The 17901-nt window shown below is 45.6% G+C and overlaps 1 protein-coding gene across 1 annotated transcript in view; it reads left to right on the forward strand.

Moving 5' to 3' along the window:
* The window catches only part of ube3d (ubiquitin protein ligase E3D), a 118945-nt gene that overhangs the window by 5152 nt on the left and 95892 nt on the right, over positions 1 to 17901 (forward strand). Inside the window, exons 2-7 of the mRNA XM_078399821.1 lie at positions 1790 to 1986; positions 6356 to 6446; positions 11231 to 11468; positions 14077 to 14146; positions 15545 to 15623; positions 16315 to 16423. Of these exons, the coding sequence (XP_078255947.1) occupies positions 1790 to 1986; positions 6356 to 6446; positions 11231 to 11468; positions 14077 to 14146; positions 15545 to 15623; positions 16315 to 16423 (784 nt within the window). The remainder of the gene's footprint in view (positions 1 to 1789; positions 1987 to 6355; positions 6447 to 11230; positions 11469 to 14076; positions 14147 to 15544; positions 15624 to 16314; positions 16424 to 17901) is intronic.

Consider the following 17901-nt stretch of genomic DNA (forward strand, 5'->3'; position numbering starts at 1 on the left):
CATATAAAATTCTTAAGGGGTTGGAGAGGCTAGATGCAGGAAGATTGTTCCCGATATTGGGGAAGTCGAGAACCAGGGGTCACAGCTTAAGGATAAGGGGGAAGTCTTTTAGGACCGAGATGAGAAAACATTTCTTCACACAGAGAGTGGTGAGTCTGTGGAATTCTCTGCCACAGAAGGTAGTTGAGGCCAGTTCATTAGCTATATTTAAGAGGGAGTTAGATGTGGCCCTTGTGGCTAAAGGGATCAGGGGGTATGGAGAGAAGGCAGGTACAGGTTACTGAGCTGGATGATCAGCCATGATCATATTGAATGGCGGTGCAGGCTCGAAGGGCCGAATGGCCTACTCCTGCACCTATTTTCTATGTTTCTATGTACCACCAGACTCAGGAACAGCTTCATCCTCTCCTGTTATCGGACTCTTGAACGGAACTCTCATATGATAAAAATGAATTCTCAATCTCCCTATCTACCTTGTGTGTGGCCCTTACACTTTTACATCTGCACTCTGTAGCTGTAACACTATATTCCGCACTCTGTTCATTTTCTCTCTTGCCTCTCCCTGATCTACTCGTGTGTGGTATGACTTGCTGTTCGTGAGTATCGCCTGCAATCATATCATATCATATATATACAGCCGGAAACAGGCCTTTTCGGCCCTCCAAGTCCGTGCCGCCCAGCGATCCCCGTACATTAACACTATCCTACACCCACTAGGGACAATTTTTTACATTTACCCAACCAATTAACCTACATACCTGTACGTCTTTGGAGTGTGGGAGGAAACCGAAGATCTCGGAGAAAACCCACGCAGGTCACGGGGAGAACGTACAAACTCCTTACAGTGCAGCACCCGTAGTCAGGATCGAACCTGAGTCTCCGGCGCTGCATTAGCTGTAAAGCAGCAACTCTACCGCTGCGCTACCGTGCCGCCCTATATTTCACTATCTCAGGTATGTAGGTTAATTGGCTGGGTAAATGTAAAAATTGTCCCTAGTGGGTGTAGGATAGTGTTAATGTGCGGGGATCACTGGGCGGCACGGACTTGGTGGGCCGAAAAGGCCTGTTTCCGGCTGTATATATATGATATGATATGATATGATAGTACAAATGACAACAATAAACCAAACTATGATCTCTTTAACAATAAATTATGTTCACAAGTTGATTCCTTATGTCACATAATTTGAGGTGAGGGGGGGGGAAAGATTTAAGAGGAACCTGAGGGGTTACTTTTTCACACAAAGGGTGGTAGGTAAATGGAATTAGCTGCCAGAGAATGTAGTTGAGGCAAATACTATCATGACGTTTATGAAACATTTAGACAGGTACATAGGGCAGTTTTAGAGGGATATCGGCCAAATGCAGGCAGGTGGGACTAGTGTAGGTGGGACATGTTGGGCAGAAGGGCCTGTTTCCACACTGTATCATTCAAAGACTATCTCAACTAATGTATTAAAAAATGCATAGACCCAAAATGGTTGATTAACTCAGCGGAACAGGCAGTATCACTGAAGAGAAGGAAGGGGTGACGTTTCGGGTCGAGACCCTTCTTCAGAATGTCACCCATTCCTTCTCTCCAGAGATGCTGTCTGTCCCGCTGAGTTACTCCAGCATTTTGTGTCTATCTTCGGTTTAAACCAGCATCTGCAGTTCCTTCTTGCATATTTTAAAAAATGCAGGTGAATTTTGATGGTGTGTGTTATTTCTCCAGGTTGCAACAAGGAGTTGCACTTTGGTGTCCTGCAAATGGGTGAACAACTAACACTTTGTATTTAATTCTGTGCAGGAACTTCACCGAGGATCAGTCCGAATTGCAAATTACTCTCGGCTTGTCGTCCATGTGTCTGCAGAGTCCTGCGAAGCGTTTGACTATTGATTTGCCAGCAGGGGTCAGCATTGCTCCTTCTTCCTGCCGCAACCTCCAGTACATTGCAGGAGATGGGTTGCACATGAGGCTACAAGTTGTCACTGGTCGCCCGAAAGGTGACTATGGTCTTGTATTTTGGCTAACTGAATTAAGTAAAAAAATCATCATGTGGTTTGTATTTCACAAATTGTCCATTTTGCAGAAGATTGTTTATCCACAAGGTCATAAGTGATAGACAATAGGTGCAGGAGGAGGCCATTCGGCCCTTCGAGCCAGCACCGCCATTCAATGTGATCATGGCTGATCATTCTCAATCAGTACCCCGTTCCTGCCTTCTCCCCATACCCCCTGACTCCGCTATCCTTAAGAGCTCTATCTAGCTCTCTCTTGAATGCATTCAGAGAATTGGCCTCCACTGCCTTCTGAGGCAGAGAATTCCACAGATTCACAACTCTCTGACTGAAAAGGTTTTTCCTCATCTCAGTTCTAAATGGCCTATCCCTTATTCTTAAACTGTGGCCCCTTGTTCTGGACTCCCCCAACATTGGGAACATGTTTCCTGCCTCTAACGTGTCCAACCCCTTAATAATCTTATACGTTTCGATAAGATCCCCTCTCATCCTTCTAAATTCCAGTGTATACATGCCTAGTCGCTCCAGTCTTTCAACATATGACAGTCCCGCCATTCCGGGAATTAACCTAGTAAACCTACGCTGCACGATGTGAACAGAAATCGGCCATTCGGCCCTTCGGCCCATCCAGTCTACTCCACCATTCCATCATGGCTGATCTATCTCTCCCTCCTAACCCCATTCTCCTGCCTTCTCCCCATAACCTCTGACACCCGAACTAATCCGTTGTCGAAACAAGAAGCTGCAGATGCTGGTTTACACATAAAAAGACACACAGTGCTTTTGTAACTCTGTGGGTCAGGCAGCATCTATGGAGAACATGGATAGGTGATGCTTTGGGGAACGGGACCCTGGTGAATCTCCTCTGCACCCTCTCCCGTTTTGTCACACCTCTTCCATAGCATGGTGGAGCAGAGTGGAAAGTCGGAAAATGTCAACCACAGCAAGCTTGATTCAACCCATTTCATTTATGCCCAGGCTTTTGATGGACACAAAATGCTGGAATAACTCAGCGGGTCAGGCAACATCTCTGGAGAAAAGGAATAGGTGATAGTTGGGCTCTCTCTTCCTCCATGCACCAGTCACTGTCCCATATTTCCCTTATATGCCCCTCTTTCCCCTGCCTTCCCCCTCCTCCACTTCGACCAACATCGCACCTTCCAGCTTTACACCTCACTCCTCGTCTTCTTGCCTTATCTGACACCCTTTCGTCTCCTTTCCACCTTGAACCTTTGTCACTTACTCCACCCATCTGTCAATCGCACCCTTTCCCTCCCCTGTATCCACCTATCACTCGTCAGGCTTTGCCCCACCCCCACCTCTTTTCCAGCTTTCTTTCCCCCCCCCCCACTCTCCCCCCCCCCCCCCTCCCATCAGTCTGACAAAAGATTTGACTAAAACGTCGCCTGTCCATTTCCTCCACAGATGCTGCCTGACCTGCTGGGTTTGTATTTTCATAAGTTCATAAGTGATAGGAGCAGAATAAGGCCATTTGGCCCATCAAGTCTACTCCACCATTCAATCATGGCTGATCTATCTCTCCCTCTCAACCCCAACCTCCTCCCCATAACCCCTGACACCCCGTACTAATCAAGAATCTATTTATCTATGTTTTTTAAATATTAATTGACGGCCTCCACAGCCTTCTGTGGCAATTAATTCCTCTGACTAAAGAAATTCCTCCTCATCTCCTTCCAAAAGGCACGTCCTTTTATTCTGAGGCTATGACCTCTGGTCCTGGACTCTCCCACCAGTGGAAACATCCTCTCCGTATCCACTCTATCCAGGCCTTTCACTATTCGGTAAGCTTCAATGAAGTCCCCCCTCATCTTGAACTCCAGCGAGTAGAGGCCCAGTGCTGTCAAACGGTCATCGTATATGTTAACCCACTCATTTTGCTCAAGATTTCAGCGCCTGCTGTTCCTCGTGCCACCATCCTAACGTGGTGCCTGTTGATTGCTGCTCGATTGCTCAGAGTTCGTATCTTTCAAATTGCTTCATTTTTGTAAGACAGGGTTCTGGCCGCAGGCTTGCGTTGAGGGAGAGACGCAGCACGTCGAAGAGACTTTCAGCCTGTCAGCATGAAGCAATTCACCAGCTGAATGGTGCCAACCCTTGTCTCTGCTCGTTAGTGGCTGAAATACAAGCTGCACAACCCCCCCCCCCCCCCCCCTCCCGACTGACAGGCAGGTTGGGGATGAGAGAGTTTGGATCAGTCTGTAAGCTGACTGTAAAATTGGAACAAGATGCTTGGTTGCCATCAGAGTGGTTAGACACAGCGTGAGAGCAGGTCTTTTGTGCCAGTTGTGTGTTCGTGGTTTCCTTTTCACTTTTCTTCCCAGATGCTTATAATAGTTGATTAGGGATCTTGTCCTATAATTTTTCTGCCTGCTTCTAATTTGAGCATAATTCATGCTTATGGCAATTGTGAACTATGCAGTGGGTTTGTTTAGGGGTGACAAATGTTTTTAACTTGGTTTGTCAGCCACCAGAATGTATATAGTACTTTACAGATGCTATTCTTGAAGCAAACGTCAGTCACAGTGGTTGAAATTAGCCAGTTCAGTAAGGACTTGTAATACTTTAACTCCCCTTCCAATTACCATACTGACTTTTCTATACTGGGCCTCCTACACTGTCAGAGTGAGGCCAAACACAAATAGTAGGAACAGCACCTCATATTTCGCTTGGGCAGCTTACAACCCAACGGTATGAATATTTTAGTGTAGTTTAGAGATACAGCGCGGAAGCAGGCCCTTCAGCCCACTGAGTCTGCGCCGACCAGCGATCCCTGCACACTAATGCTATCCTACACACATTTTGGACAATTTGCAATTATACTAATCCAATGAACCTAGAAACCTGTACGTCTTTGGAGTGTGGGATAAAACCAGAGATTCCGGTGAAATCCTATGCAGCTCACGGGGAGAACGTACAAACTCCGTACAGACAGCACCCGTAGTCAGGATCGAACCTGGGCCTCTGGCGCTGCAATGCAGCAACTCTACCACTGCGCCACCATGCCAACTGGTAACTCTAACTTCAGGTAACCCTTGCATTCCCTCTCTGCCCTCCCCCATCCAAGTTCTCCGACTAGTTTCATTGTTTTTATCATTTTATCATCACAACCAGGGTTCGATCCTGACTACGGGTGCTGTCTGTACGGAGTTTGTACGTTCTCCCCGTGATCTGCGTGGGTTTTCTCTGAGATCTTCAGTTTCCTCCCACCTTCCAAAGACGTACAGGTTTGTAGGTTAATTGGCTTGGTAAATGTAAAAACTTCCCCTTGTGAGTGTAGGATAATGTTAATGTGCGGGGATCGCTGGTCGGCGCGGACCCGGTGGGCAGAAGCACCTGTTTCTGCGCTGTATCTCTAAACTAAAAACGAAACTAAACCAACAACGGACCATTGTGGGCTCCAGCTTTCCTTGATCATCTGGCTGTCTTTGATCTGTTCTTTGCATACCTTTCATTCGTTTGTTCTTTGTACCGTTTCATATCTCTAGTTCCCCTCTCCCCTGAGGGTCCTGACCCAAAACGTCACCTATTTCTTCTCTCTAGAGATGCTGCCTGAGCCGCTGAGTTACTCCAGCATTTTGTGTCCATCTTCAGTAAGGAACCATGCCTGGACAGTAATGAGGGGGGGAGCTCGAGGTCACACCTTGCTGTTGTGATGTTACAGTGATTGAAGGGCACCTTAACGTTAATAGTAAATGTCACCAAATCACCACTGATTCACGGTGGAGATTCTTTTAAAAAAAGCATGAAAAATGTGGGTTTTTTTCTCTGGCATGGGGAAATTAGGGAGAAAATCTGCAGACCATTGGACATTGTAAAATGTAACCGGGCTTTTGATGCATCTCACAAAATCTATAGTTCAAATTATTTTTCAGTGGACTGTAATAATAAATATCCAAAAATGAAAATGACCCCGGATTATATTGAATCTCTGAGAACATTGAAATTGTTGAAAACGTCAAATTTGCACATTAATTTCTCCTATGTACTATTATTTCATTTATATATATCTATATTTATATTTACATTTGATATTATAAATTGATTCTGATTCCAATTTATATATATATATAATAGTCTGCTTTCTCTCTGGAATGGGGAAATAAGTATTGGGGAGAAAATCTGAAACATAAGACATTGTAAAATGTAACCGGGTTTTTGATGCATCTCACAAAATTTACAGTTCAAATTATAAATTATATATAATTTGAACTGTAGATTTTGTGATGCATCAAAAACCCAGTAATATATATATTATATTTCATTATAAAATATAAGTGTGAAGAATTGAATTTTAATTATTTATCAATAGTAATAACATTTCCTGTTTCTTTAGAGCTGGCCCCAACTGTGGTACGGACACTGGAAGCCCAAGCCTGCTATGTCTTTCAGTGCCAGAGCTGTGGGAAATCTCTGCTCGAGACGCAGTAAGGCAAACTATTGATTTTTCTTTCCGTGAGTGGCAATTTAGAAACGCCTGCGATAGAAATAGCGTTTGTATAAGTCAGATACTGAATTCAGTATTGTAAGTCACATTTGGCATTGAGCCTCACCTTGAACTCACGAGGTCATAAGTTCATGTGTTTCACTGAGCGGAGAAATCTGGGCTGTCGCTCACGTTTAGTACTGAGGGAGACCGTGTCTGTTGGTTGGAAGGTACATTAAACTGAGCCCCTGCCTTCCATCTGAAGCAGACGTAACCGATATATTGCAAGCCTCTTTTCTCAGTCGGGCAGGCGAATTCTGTAGCTGCCCTGGCCGATATTTATTTCCAAATCGAGTATGCTACTTGGACATTCATGGCAATGCTGTTTGTGGGATCTTTCAATACGCAAATTAGCTGCTACGTTTCATTAGTTTTAGACTTTAGAGAAACAGCGCGGAAACAGGCCCTTCAGCCCATCGAGTCCGCACCGACCAGTGGTCACCCCGTACACCCTCATACTATACTACATGTTAGGGACAATTTACAATTTTACCGAAGCCAATTAACCCACAAACCTACATGTGGAGTGTGGGTGGAAACCGGAGCACCCAGAGAAAATGGTCACAGGGAGTACATACAAACTCCACACAGACAGTACCCGTAGTCAGGATCAAACCCGGGTCTCTGACGCTGTAAGGCAGCAATTCTAGCTCTGCGTCACACAGCCGCCCCTTATTTCTTACAATACAGCAGTGATTATACCATCTCAAAATAGTGAAAGCTATATAAATGCTGGTGCTCTTTTGTTTGTGGCTCGGAGACCTTGTAAAGCAGCAGAACATTGTAGATAAGATATGCACGCGATGTTGTAAATTAATGTACTCCTTCTCAAGTCAAGTCAAGACACAAGGAACTGCAGAGGCTGGAATCTTAGGCAAAACACAAATTGCTGGAGGAACTCAGCACATGAAGGCATCATCTGTGGAAGAGATGGACAGACGACGTTTTGAGTCGGGACCCTTCTTCAGACTGGTTTGGGTGGGTGGGGAAAAGCTGGATAAGAGTTACGACCGAAGAATGGCGGAAACAGGCCCTTCGGCCCACCGAGTCCACACCGACCTGAAACGTTGCCTGTCCCTTCTCTACACAGATGCTGCCTGACCCGCTGAGTTCCTTCAGCACTTTTGTGTTTTGCTCAAGTCAAGTTGAATTTATTGCCATCTGCACAAGAACGGTGAAGTACAAGAACAATGGAAAAGTTTGCTCGCAGCAGCAACACAGGCACATAGACTCAGACAAACACACTGCATCAAATTATATATAAATGACACATAATTTACAGAACATTTCTCGAAGTATAAAGATTGTTCACAAAAAAAAGCATATGTGCAAAATTAGCTAAGGAACAAGTCCACTGCAGTGCAAGAGATAGACAATAGACAATAGGTGCAGGAGGAGGCCATTCGGCCCTTCGAGCCAGCACCGCCATTCAATATGATCATGGTTGATCATTCTCAATCAGTACCCCGTTCCTGCCTTCTCCCCATACCCCCTGACTCCGCTATCCTTAAGAGCTCTATCTAGCTCTCTCTTGAATGCATTCAGAGAATTGGCCTCCACTGCCTTCTGAGGCAGTGAATTCCACAGATTCACAACTCTCTGACTGAAAAAGGTTTTCCTCATCTCAGTTCTAAATGGCCTATCCCTTATTCTTAAACTGTGGCCCCTTGTTCTGGACTCCCCCAACATTGGGAACATGTTTCCTGCCTCTAACGTGTCCAACCCCTTAATAATCTTATACGTTTCGATAAGATCTCCTCTCATCCTTCTAAAAACCATAGTGTTCTGTTGTCAAGGTGGGATAGGCTTGTTCAGTTTTGTTCAGGAACCTGATAAGTTGTTGGAAAGTAGCTCTTTCTGAACATGGCGGTCGGTGTGGGACTTGAGGCAGCACCACAATTCTTTCAATAGAACCAACGTTTAATTTTTGCTGATTCTTTAAGTCCTGATTTTGTTCTTTTCCTTGATGTTTCCTGTTTGAGTGACACATTGTGGTTAAGTTGGAGAGAACCATCTCTCTATGGCAACGTTTGTTCAACACGTGTCATTTGTGACACAGTTAAGATGAGAGACAGCCTAGCAATTGAGGTGCTTTGAACAACATGGGCTCGTGCTGAAGGTCGACACAAAGTGCTGGAATAAACTCACCGGGTCAAGCAGCATCTCCAGAGAAAAAGAACAGGTGACGTTTCAACCCTTCTTCAGACTGCTGAAGCTGAAACGTCACCTATCCATGTTCTCCAGAGATGCTGCCCGTCCCGCTGAGTTACTCCAGGATTTTGTGTCTACCTTCTCCAGAGATGCTGCCTGACCTGCTGAGTTACTCCAGAATTTTGTGTTTATCTCCGATATATACCAGCATCTGCAGTTCCTTCCTACACACGAAGTTGTGCTGGATCAGCACTCACTATCTCTCTGTGCCCCTGCCGACGAGGCATGGTGGAAGCTCAGTGGACCTTTGGCCAGCCTCAAGGTGACATAATCCCAAGGCTCCTTCTCTTGGCAGGCTTAGACAGGCCTGGATAGAGTGGATGTGGAGAGGATGTTTCCACGAGTGGGAATGTCTCGGACCAGAGGCCACAGCCTCAGAATAAAAGGACGTACCTTCAGTAAGGAGATGAGAGGGAATTTCTTTAGTCAGAGGGTAGTGAATCTGTGGAATTCGTTACCACAGACGACTGTGGCGGCCAAGTCAATGGATAGAGTGGACTTCATGGGTCAAATGGCCGAATTCTGCTCCTTGAACTTCTGAAAACTCTCAATGGAACTTTGCCTTGTGTCAAATCAGTCAAAGGTTTTTGATAGTTTCTTTCCTAACTTCAAAATCTAAATGTGGAGTTTGCGCATTCAGTGGTTCAGTGGTACTTTACGGTTACATGTACCTAGGTACATTGAAATTCATTTTTTGATTACAATTCAGTAAAATGTTACTATATGTGAGCATATCAAAGAGGGTCCCGGCTGGGGGGGGGGGGGGGGGGGGGGGGCGGGGCGGGGGAGCGGTGCCGAGAACAAAGAGGGGGACTACAAATGGAATACTTTGGGTTACAATGGAATACTTTGCAACTTTGTCGGCGTCCTTTATGTGGCAACTCTTTGCATACCTTGGGGATATTCAGGGCAAAGAATCTCACTGTGACATGTCCCATATGACAATAAGATATCTTCATTCATTAATTTCCAAGTAGAAGAGTGTAAGAATAGTAGATTAAACTGAGGAAGTACGCAAGAGTTACATAACGTTTCAGGCGCCAAACTTGTATCCTTCCAGTTTCAAAGTTCTTAAAACCTTAAAGTCTTAACCTCCGCCTGTGACCGGAGGAAGCCCGCGCGGTCACAGGGAGAATGTGCCAACTCCGCACAGACAATACCCGAGCTCAGGATCGAACCTGGGTCTCTGGTGCTGCGAGGCAGCAGCTTTACCAGTTGTGCTACTGGGCCGCCCTTATTTCCCTGCTCACATCAGGAAGATCTCAATGTGTAGGAAGGAACTGCAGATGCTGGTTTACACCGAAGAGAGACACAGAGTGCTGGAGTAACTCAGTGGGACAGGCAGCATCTCTGGAGAGGAAGGATGGGTGATGTTTCGGGTCAGAACCCTAGTGCAGCGTAGGTTCACTAGGTTAATTCCCGGAATGGCGGGACTGTCGTATGTTGAAAGGCTGGAGCAATTAGGCTTGTATACACTGGAATTTAGAAGGATGAGGGGGGATCTTATTGAAACATATAAGATAATTAGGGGATTGGACACATTAGAGGCAGGAAACATGTTCCCAATGTTGGGGGAGTCCAGAACAAGGGGCCACAGTTTAAGAATAAGGGGTAGGCCATTTAGAGCGGAGATGAGGAAGAACTTTTTCAGTCAGAGAGTGGTGAAGGTGTGGAATTCTCTGCCTCAGAAGGCAGTGGAGGCCAGTTCGTTGGATGCTTTCAAGAGAGAGCTGGATAGAGCTCTTAAGGATAGCGGAGTGAGGGGGTATGGGGAGAAGGCAGGAACGGGGTACTGATTGAGAGTGATCAGCCATGATCGCATTGAATGGCGGTGCTGGCTCGAAGGGCTGAATGGCCTACTCCTGCACCTATTGTCTATTGTCTATAGAGGGAAGCAAAAATCTCATTGCTTCTTCTAAATAACCTTTTGAGGCAAGAGTGTGTGTATATATTAACTGAAATCAATGACTTTACTACCTCTGTCCCATAACTTTTTACATAATTTATTATTCTCCCTTTTTATAACTGTTGGAATAGTCATCACAGAGTTGCTGTGAAATATAGTTTTCACCCTCTATGGAAATAAGCTTCTCACGTGGTGAGCCTTGCTGCAAGCCCATTTTAATTGAGAACTGAGTGTGGCACGGTGGCGCAGTGGTAGAGTTGCTGCCTTACAGCGCCAGAGACCCGGGTCAGATCCTGACTACGGGTGCTGCGCGCAAGTTCTTCCCGTGACCTGTGTGGGTTTTCTCCAGGATCTCCGGGTTGCTCCCACACTCCAAAGACGTACAGGTTTCTAGTTTAATTGGCTTGGTATAAATGTAAATTGTCCCTGGAGCTCAGGACAAAGTTAGTGTGAGGGGATCGCTGGTCGGCGAGGACATGGTGGGCTGAAGGGCCTGTTTCCGCACGGTATCTCTAAACTAAACGAAACTAAACTAAATAAATTGTCGTGCTCTTTCTTACTCATAGGTTGAGCATGAGTATTAATACAATGCGATGCTTTGTGCGCAGGATGTTCCGGAGAGTTCTACCTTTGCCTAATGGAGATTGGAATGACGTGGTGGATCACTGGTGCTGCCATCCCAACCCGTTTGTCCGGCAGTTTCAGCCGAAGTTGGACGAATGCTACTTGGGGGATACTTTCCTGTTGGTGAACGCGGCAAGTGTGGATAGGGCAGCTGTGTGTGAAGAGAGGGAAAGCGGATCGGAGATCAAGCAGAGTGCTGGCGACACTGGAGCCCAGGCGAAGGTAGGAATGTTTTAGGCATTAGGGCAAGACTTCCTAGTCTGATCCCTGTGAAACTGGAGGACATTTAGAGTCATAGACTCTAGTGTGGAAACAGGCCCTTTGGCCCAACTTGTCGACACCGGCCTACATGTCCCATCTACACTAGTCCCACCTGCCTGCATTTAGCCCATATCCCTCAACCTATCCTATCCATGTACTCCCCTCCTCCATTATAGATGAGGCTCTCACTAGGGTCTCTTCTACATCCCGCAGCTCCGCTCTTGCTCCCTCTCCCCCACTCGCAATATGGACAGAATCCCCCTCGTTCTCACCTTCCACCCCACCAGCCAGCGGATCCAACATATCATCCACCAACATTTCCGTCACCTACAACGGGACCCCACCACTGGCCATATTTTCCATCCCCTCCCCTCTCTGTGTTCCGCAGAGACCGTTCCCTCCGTAACTCCCTGGTCCACTCGTCCCTTCCTACCCAAACCACCCCAACCCTGGGCACTTTCCCCTGCAACCGCATGAGATGCAACACCTGTCCCTTTACCTCCCCCCTCAACTCCATCCAAGGACCCAAACAGTCTTTCCAGGTGAGACAAAGGTTCACCTGCACCTCCTCCAACCTCATCTATTGCATCCGCTGCTCTAGATGTCAACTCATTTACATCGGCGAAACCAAGCGCAGGCTCGGCGATCGCTTCGCTGAACACCTGCGCTCGGTCCGCATTAACCAAACTGTTCTCCCGGTGGCCGAGCACTTCAACTCCCCCTCCCGCTCCCAGTCTGACCTTTCTGTCATGGGCCTCCTCCAGTGCCATAGTGAGGCCCACCGGAAATTGGAGGAACAGCACCTCATATTTCGCCTGGGCAGCTTGCAGCCCAGTGATATGAACATCGACTTCTCCAACTTTAGATAGTTCCTCTGTCCCTCCCTTCTCCTCCTCCTTCCCAGTTCTCCCACTGTCTTCCTGTCTCCACCCATATCCTTCCTTTGTCCCGCCCCCCTGACATCAGTCTGAAGAAGGGTCTCGACCCGAAACGTCACCCATTCCTTCTCTCCTGAGATGCTGCCTGACCTGCTGAGTTACTCCAGCATTTTGTGAATAAATACTATCCATGTACTCTTTCTTTTTTCTATTTTCTTTACTATTATAGAATAAAGAAAATTATTTTTTATATTCATTTTTCAATTTATTTATATATATTTTTTGTAATGTTCTTCTCTTTGGGCAGCACAGTGGTGCAGTTGGTCGATCTCTGCCCCACAGCGCCTCAGACAAGTGTTTGGCCCTGACCTTGGGTGCTTCCTGTGTGGAGTCTACACCTTCTTCCTGCAAACCCCTGGGTTTCCTGAGGGTGCTCTGGTTTGGTTTTGTCCCTCATCCCAGCGATATGTGGGTTTGTAGGTTGATTGACCTCTGAATTGCCTCTAGTGTGTTACTGGACCAAGTGGACTCGTTGGGCCCAAACCCCCCCTTTCCGTTACTCTTGGTAAAAGACTCTGTGCATTCACCCTGTCTATTCCAAAGGAAATAAAATTAATTTAAAAACTAATCAGTCTGCAGAAGGGTCCCGACCCAAAACGTCACCTATCCATGTTCTCTAGCATTTTATCTTTCCAGTCTATATTAAATATTTTATATTTAACACGATTGTTAATAATATATTTTGGGTTGTAGTAATTATCCTAATAACGTGTCAGAGAATTATTCTGAAACCTATTAAGATAACCAATTAATATGAGTACTGCTTATCTCCTTTCCACTTGGAGGCATCTCAATGGTTCCTACTGGCCTTGGCTGTCTAGCTTCTGCTTAGAATTGGTGAACTGTTTTGGTTGGTAGGACGTTTGAAAGAATGGGCCAAGGCTGCTGATGTTTATCCCTTCCTTCCCTAAGGGAGAAAGACGTCAGCTTTGTATAATTTTCCATCTTTAGTGGCCCACTTAGAAACATAGAAAATAGATGCAGGAGTAGGCCATTTAATATGGTCATGACTGACCTTCCAAAGTCAGTACCCTGTTCCTGCTTTCTCCCTTGATTTCGTTAGCCCTCAAGAGCTATATCCAACTTGAAATCATCCAGTGAATTGGCCTCCACTGCCTTCTGTGGCAGAGAATTCCACAGATTCACAACTCTGGGTGAAAATGTTTTTCCTCATCTCAGACTTGGCAGCCGAGCAGCTGCCCTGCTGAGGCAGTGGGTCGTGGGATTCAAACAGAGCTGACAGGCACACAACCCCCTTCCATACGGGCTGGAGACCAAAGATAATAGACCAAACGGCCCTAAAAACTGTAGTATGTCACGGCGCCATTTTAGTAGGCAGAAACTTGCAGAAACATTTAAAAAGAAAAATAACAAAACTATGAGAATTGATGGATGAGATATATTCTGCATTTTTATGGTATCATCACACATACTGTTCCCCCAAAACACTGATTACACTGCGAGAGGCATAGCGAACTGTGGGTTTTGCCTACCAAAATGGCAGACGTTACGCTCCTATACTTCAGTATAGGCGATTTTGACGGAGTGTTTCATCTTGCTCCTCTAGTATCTTTGCTGCAGAGTGCGCGCCACATTCCAGGGGCTCACTTTGTTCACTTGTGTTCTTGCAGATGCCAAAAGAAAAGAAAACGGTGGTTTGCGCACGTTGTAGGAAGATGCTGGGAGATAAGACATCCGCAGGTACAATGTGTACCAGTTCCTTCACTGTGTCTTTGTAACTTGGTGTCGTTGCTAGTTTGTATGTATTGCACTACACTGTTTTCTTTTAATGTATTGAACTTTTTTTGCTTGTTTTATTGTGTTTATACTGTGTTTACAAACCTGTTGTGTTGCTGCAAGGAAGAATTTAATTATTCCGTTTTGGTACATATGAAAATTAAACACTTGACTATGTTCAGTTGTGGGCATCATGTTATAGGAAAGATGTTGTCTTTCAAGCTGGAAAGGGTACAGAGAAGTTGCCTGGGCTCGAGGGTCTGAGCTATATTTTTCCTTCTGCCTCGTCTTCTTGTTATGATGGTATGATACCACACCAATGAAAGGGAATCGTATAGAATTTTGATAGATTGAGGGGGGTATTCACTTTGTAACTTTGTTAACGCTGAAGATAGACAAAAAAAGATGGGGTAACTCAGTGGGACAGGCAGCATCTCTGGAGGGAAGGAATGGGTGACGTTTCGGGTCGAGACCCTTCTTCAGGCGCTGAAAACGATGCCAAGACCATCTCTTATCTACCTGCGCCTAATATATATCCCTCCATTCCCTGCAACTTAGTTGATGCGTGGTGAAACTTTGCATACTTTGTGCATGGTATTCAAAGCAAAGAATTTCGCTGTGAAGTGTCACGTGTGATGATAAAGTATTAATCGATCAATCTTGTAGTTCACCCTCTTGCAGTTACTGTGCTTCGTCACATTTTAATTGCAGATTGGACACATTAGAGGCAGGAAACATGTTCCCAATGTTGGGGGAGTCCAGAACAAGGGGCCACAGTTTAAGAATAAGGGGTAGGCCATTTAGAACTGAGACGAGGAAAAACTTTTTCAGTCAGAGAGTTGTGAATCTGTGGAATTCTCTGCCTCAGAAGGCAGTGGAGGCCAATTCTCTGAATGCATTCAAGAGAGAGCTGGATAGAGCTCTTAAGGATAGCGGAGTCAGGGGGTATGGGGAGAAGGCAGGAACGGGGTACTGTTTGAGAATGATCAGCCATGATCACATTGAATGGCGGTGCTGGTTCGAAGGGCCGAATGGCCTCCTCCTGCTAAAGATAAGCACAAATTCCGTACAGACAAGCACCCGTAGTCAGGATTGAACCCGGGTCTCTGGCGCTGCAAGGTAGTAGCTCTACCGCTGCACCACCGTGATGCCCAGGTGATGTGTCATAGACCTATTGTCTATTGTCAGATGTTCTGGTTGCTGATTCATTTTTTCCTTGTGGGTTTAGAATAATGGCCACTGAAAAGTGTGCATAAATGCAAACACAAAGTGAGTACGTGATGGTTTAATCGTCTTTTTCTTTGTTGCGTACAGCAGTAGCTTCTAATATCTGGCAAATGCTTGTGCTTTATTTTCTCACAGACACAATTAAACTTTATATCACCGAGTTGGTGGTGCAGCCTCTGACGAATAAGGCTTTGGAAAGGCAAATAAATAAAAGGTAATGTTTCTTTATTAAGTGCTTATTAATTAGCCAATTAACCTACAAACCTGCCCCTCTTTGGAGTGTGGGAAGAAAGCGGAGCACCCAGAGAAAACTCACACGGTCACGGGGAGAATGTACAAACTCCATACAGAAAGTGCTTCCAACATGCAGTGCATACAGTAATGTAGTTACTACGGGTGGGTGGCATGGTGGCGCAGCGGTAGCTTTGTTGCCTTACAGCGGCGGCAGAGTCCCGGATTCGATCCTGACCACGGGTGCTTTCCGTATGGAGTTTGTACGTTCTCCCCGTGACCGCGTGAGTTTTCTCTGGGTGCTCCGCTTTCTTCCTACACTCCAAAGAGGGGCAGGTTTGTAGGTTAATTGGCTCGATCTAATTGTAAATTGTCCCTAGTGTGTGTAGAATAGTGTCGGTATACGGGGATTGTTGGTCGGCGTGGTCTCGGGTGGGCAGAAGGGTCCGTTTCCACACTGTGTTTCTAAACTAAACTAAAAATAAAGTAAACTGGTGTGTAGGGAGTTGATGAGAAAGTGGAATAATACAAAGTCGGCGTGAATTCGGTGGGCCGAAGGGGCTGTATCCATTAACTGAACTAAACATGCTTGCATTTGTAGGACGATATCCTTGCACGAATTCAGGAGAGGAGGATAAAGGAAAGCACTAAGATTTGTCTTTTTGATTTGATAGATATTTCTTCGTGGAGAAGGTGTTTGCTGGCCGGCTGATGGAGTTATCCGCCACTCAAAGTACCTTTAGATTCTGCATTCAGGGGCACGATGGAGACACGTACGCCTTGGTAAATCCTTTTCTGTACCATCTTGGTGGGCTGGTTGCAAATCAGTTAGGAAATGCTTGTGAGATGCTAGGGCGCGAATGAATCTAATAATAATAATAAGGTACAATCTTGGAATTTCTTCCTGAAGATAGGCAATAGATTTAAAACCCAGCAGAATGAATATTGATTTCTCTAACTTTGAGTAACTCTTGCATTCCCTCTCTCTCTGCCCCTCCCCGACCCTAGTCGGCCTATTAGTTTCACTAGACTGAAGAAACATCACCTATTCCTTTTCTCCAGAGATGCTGCCTGACCCTGACTGAGTTACTCCAGCGTTTTGTGTCTATCTTTGGTTTAAATCAGCATCTGCAGTTCCTCCTTGCACTGCTAGTTTCACTGTCGTCCTGCTTAGTTTCATTGATTTTATCCACTCGTTCTCACCTCCACAGCCAACAATGGACCATTGTGGGCTCCACCTTTCCTTGATCAACTGGCTGGCTTGGATTTGTCCTTTTGCATACCTTTCATTTGTTCTTTGTATCTTTTCATATATCTAGTTTCCCTCCCCCTTGACTCTCAGTCTGAAGAAGGGTCTCGACCCGTAACGTCACCTATTCCTTCTCTCCAGAGATGCTGCATGACCCGCTGAGTTACTCCAACATTTTGTGTCTATCTTTGGTGTAAACCCGCACCTGCAGTTCCTTCCTACACAATAGATTTATCTCACCACTGGGTGGCAGACGCTGAATGGGTATTTAAACGTATTCGTAATTGTTCACAACTTTTCTTAATCCAGGAAGGAGGTTACCTCTAAAATAATAATGTAAGCTTTTAATATCCGTTTTTTTCGCCTTTTTTTTTCAAACTAGACTTTCAACATGAGAAGGTAAGATTGAAGTTGGGTTGAAATTGATCAACATTAATACAGCAAAACCTTCATATGATGTGTAGCTTAGTTTAGAGATGCAGCAGGGAAGCTGGTCCTTCAGCCCACCGAGTTCCCACTGACCAACGATCCCCGCGCATTGACGTTACCCTACACGGGTCTGGAACAATTTTACATTTATACAAAGCCAATTAACCTACAAACCTGTAGGTCTTTGGAGGGTGGGAGAAAACTGAAGACCTCTGAGAAAACCCATGCAGATCACGGGGGGGGGGGGACGTACAAACTCTTTACAGACAAGCACCTGTAGTCAGGATCGAACCCGGGTCTCTGGCGCTGCAAGGTAGTAGCTCTACCGCTGCACCATCTAATTTACCATTGGATTTAAATGAAAGGCATACTGTAGGCTCTATATCAGTATCCCTTACAGGTTCGATCCTGACTACGGGTGCTGTACTGTAAGGAGTTTGTACGTTCTCCCCGTGACCTGCGTGGGTTTTCTCCGAGATCTTCGGTTTCCTCCCACACTCCAAAGACGTACAGGTATGTAGGTTAATTGGCTGGGTAAATGTTGTAAAAAAAAGAATTTAAAAAAAAAAAAAAATTGTCCCTA

The sequence above is a fragment of the Rhinoraja longicauda genome, chromosome 5 (genome assembly GCF_053455715.1).
Source record: "Rhinoraja longicauda isolate Sanriku21f chromosome 5, sRhiLon1.1, whole genome shotgun sequence".
Classification (NCBI taxonomy): Eukaryota; Metazoa; Chordata; class Chondrichthyes; order Rajiformes; family Arhynchobatidae; genus Rhinoraja; species Rhinoraja longicauda.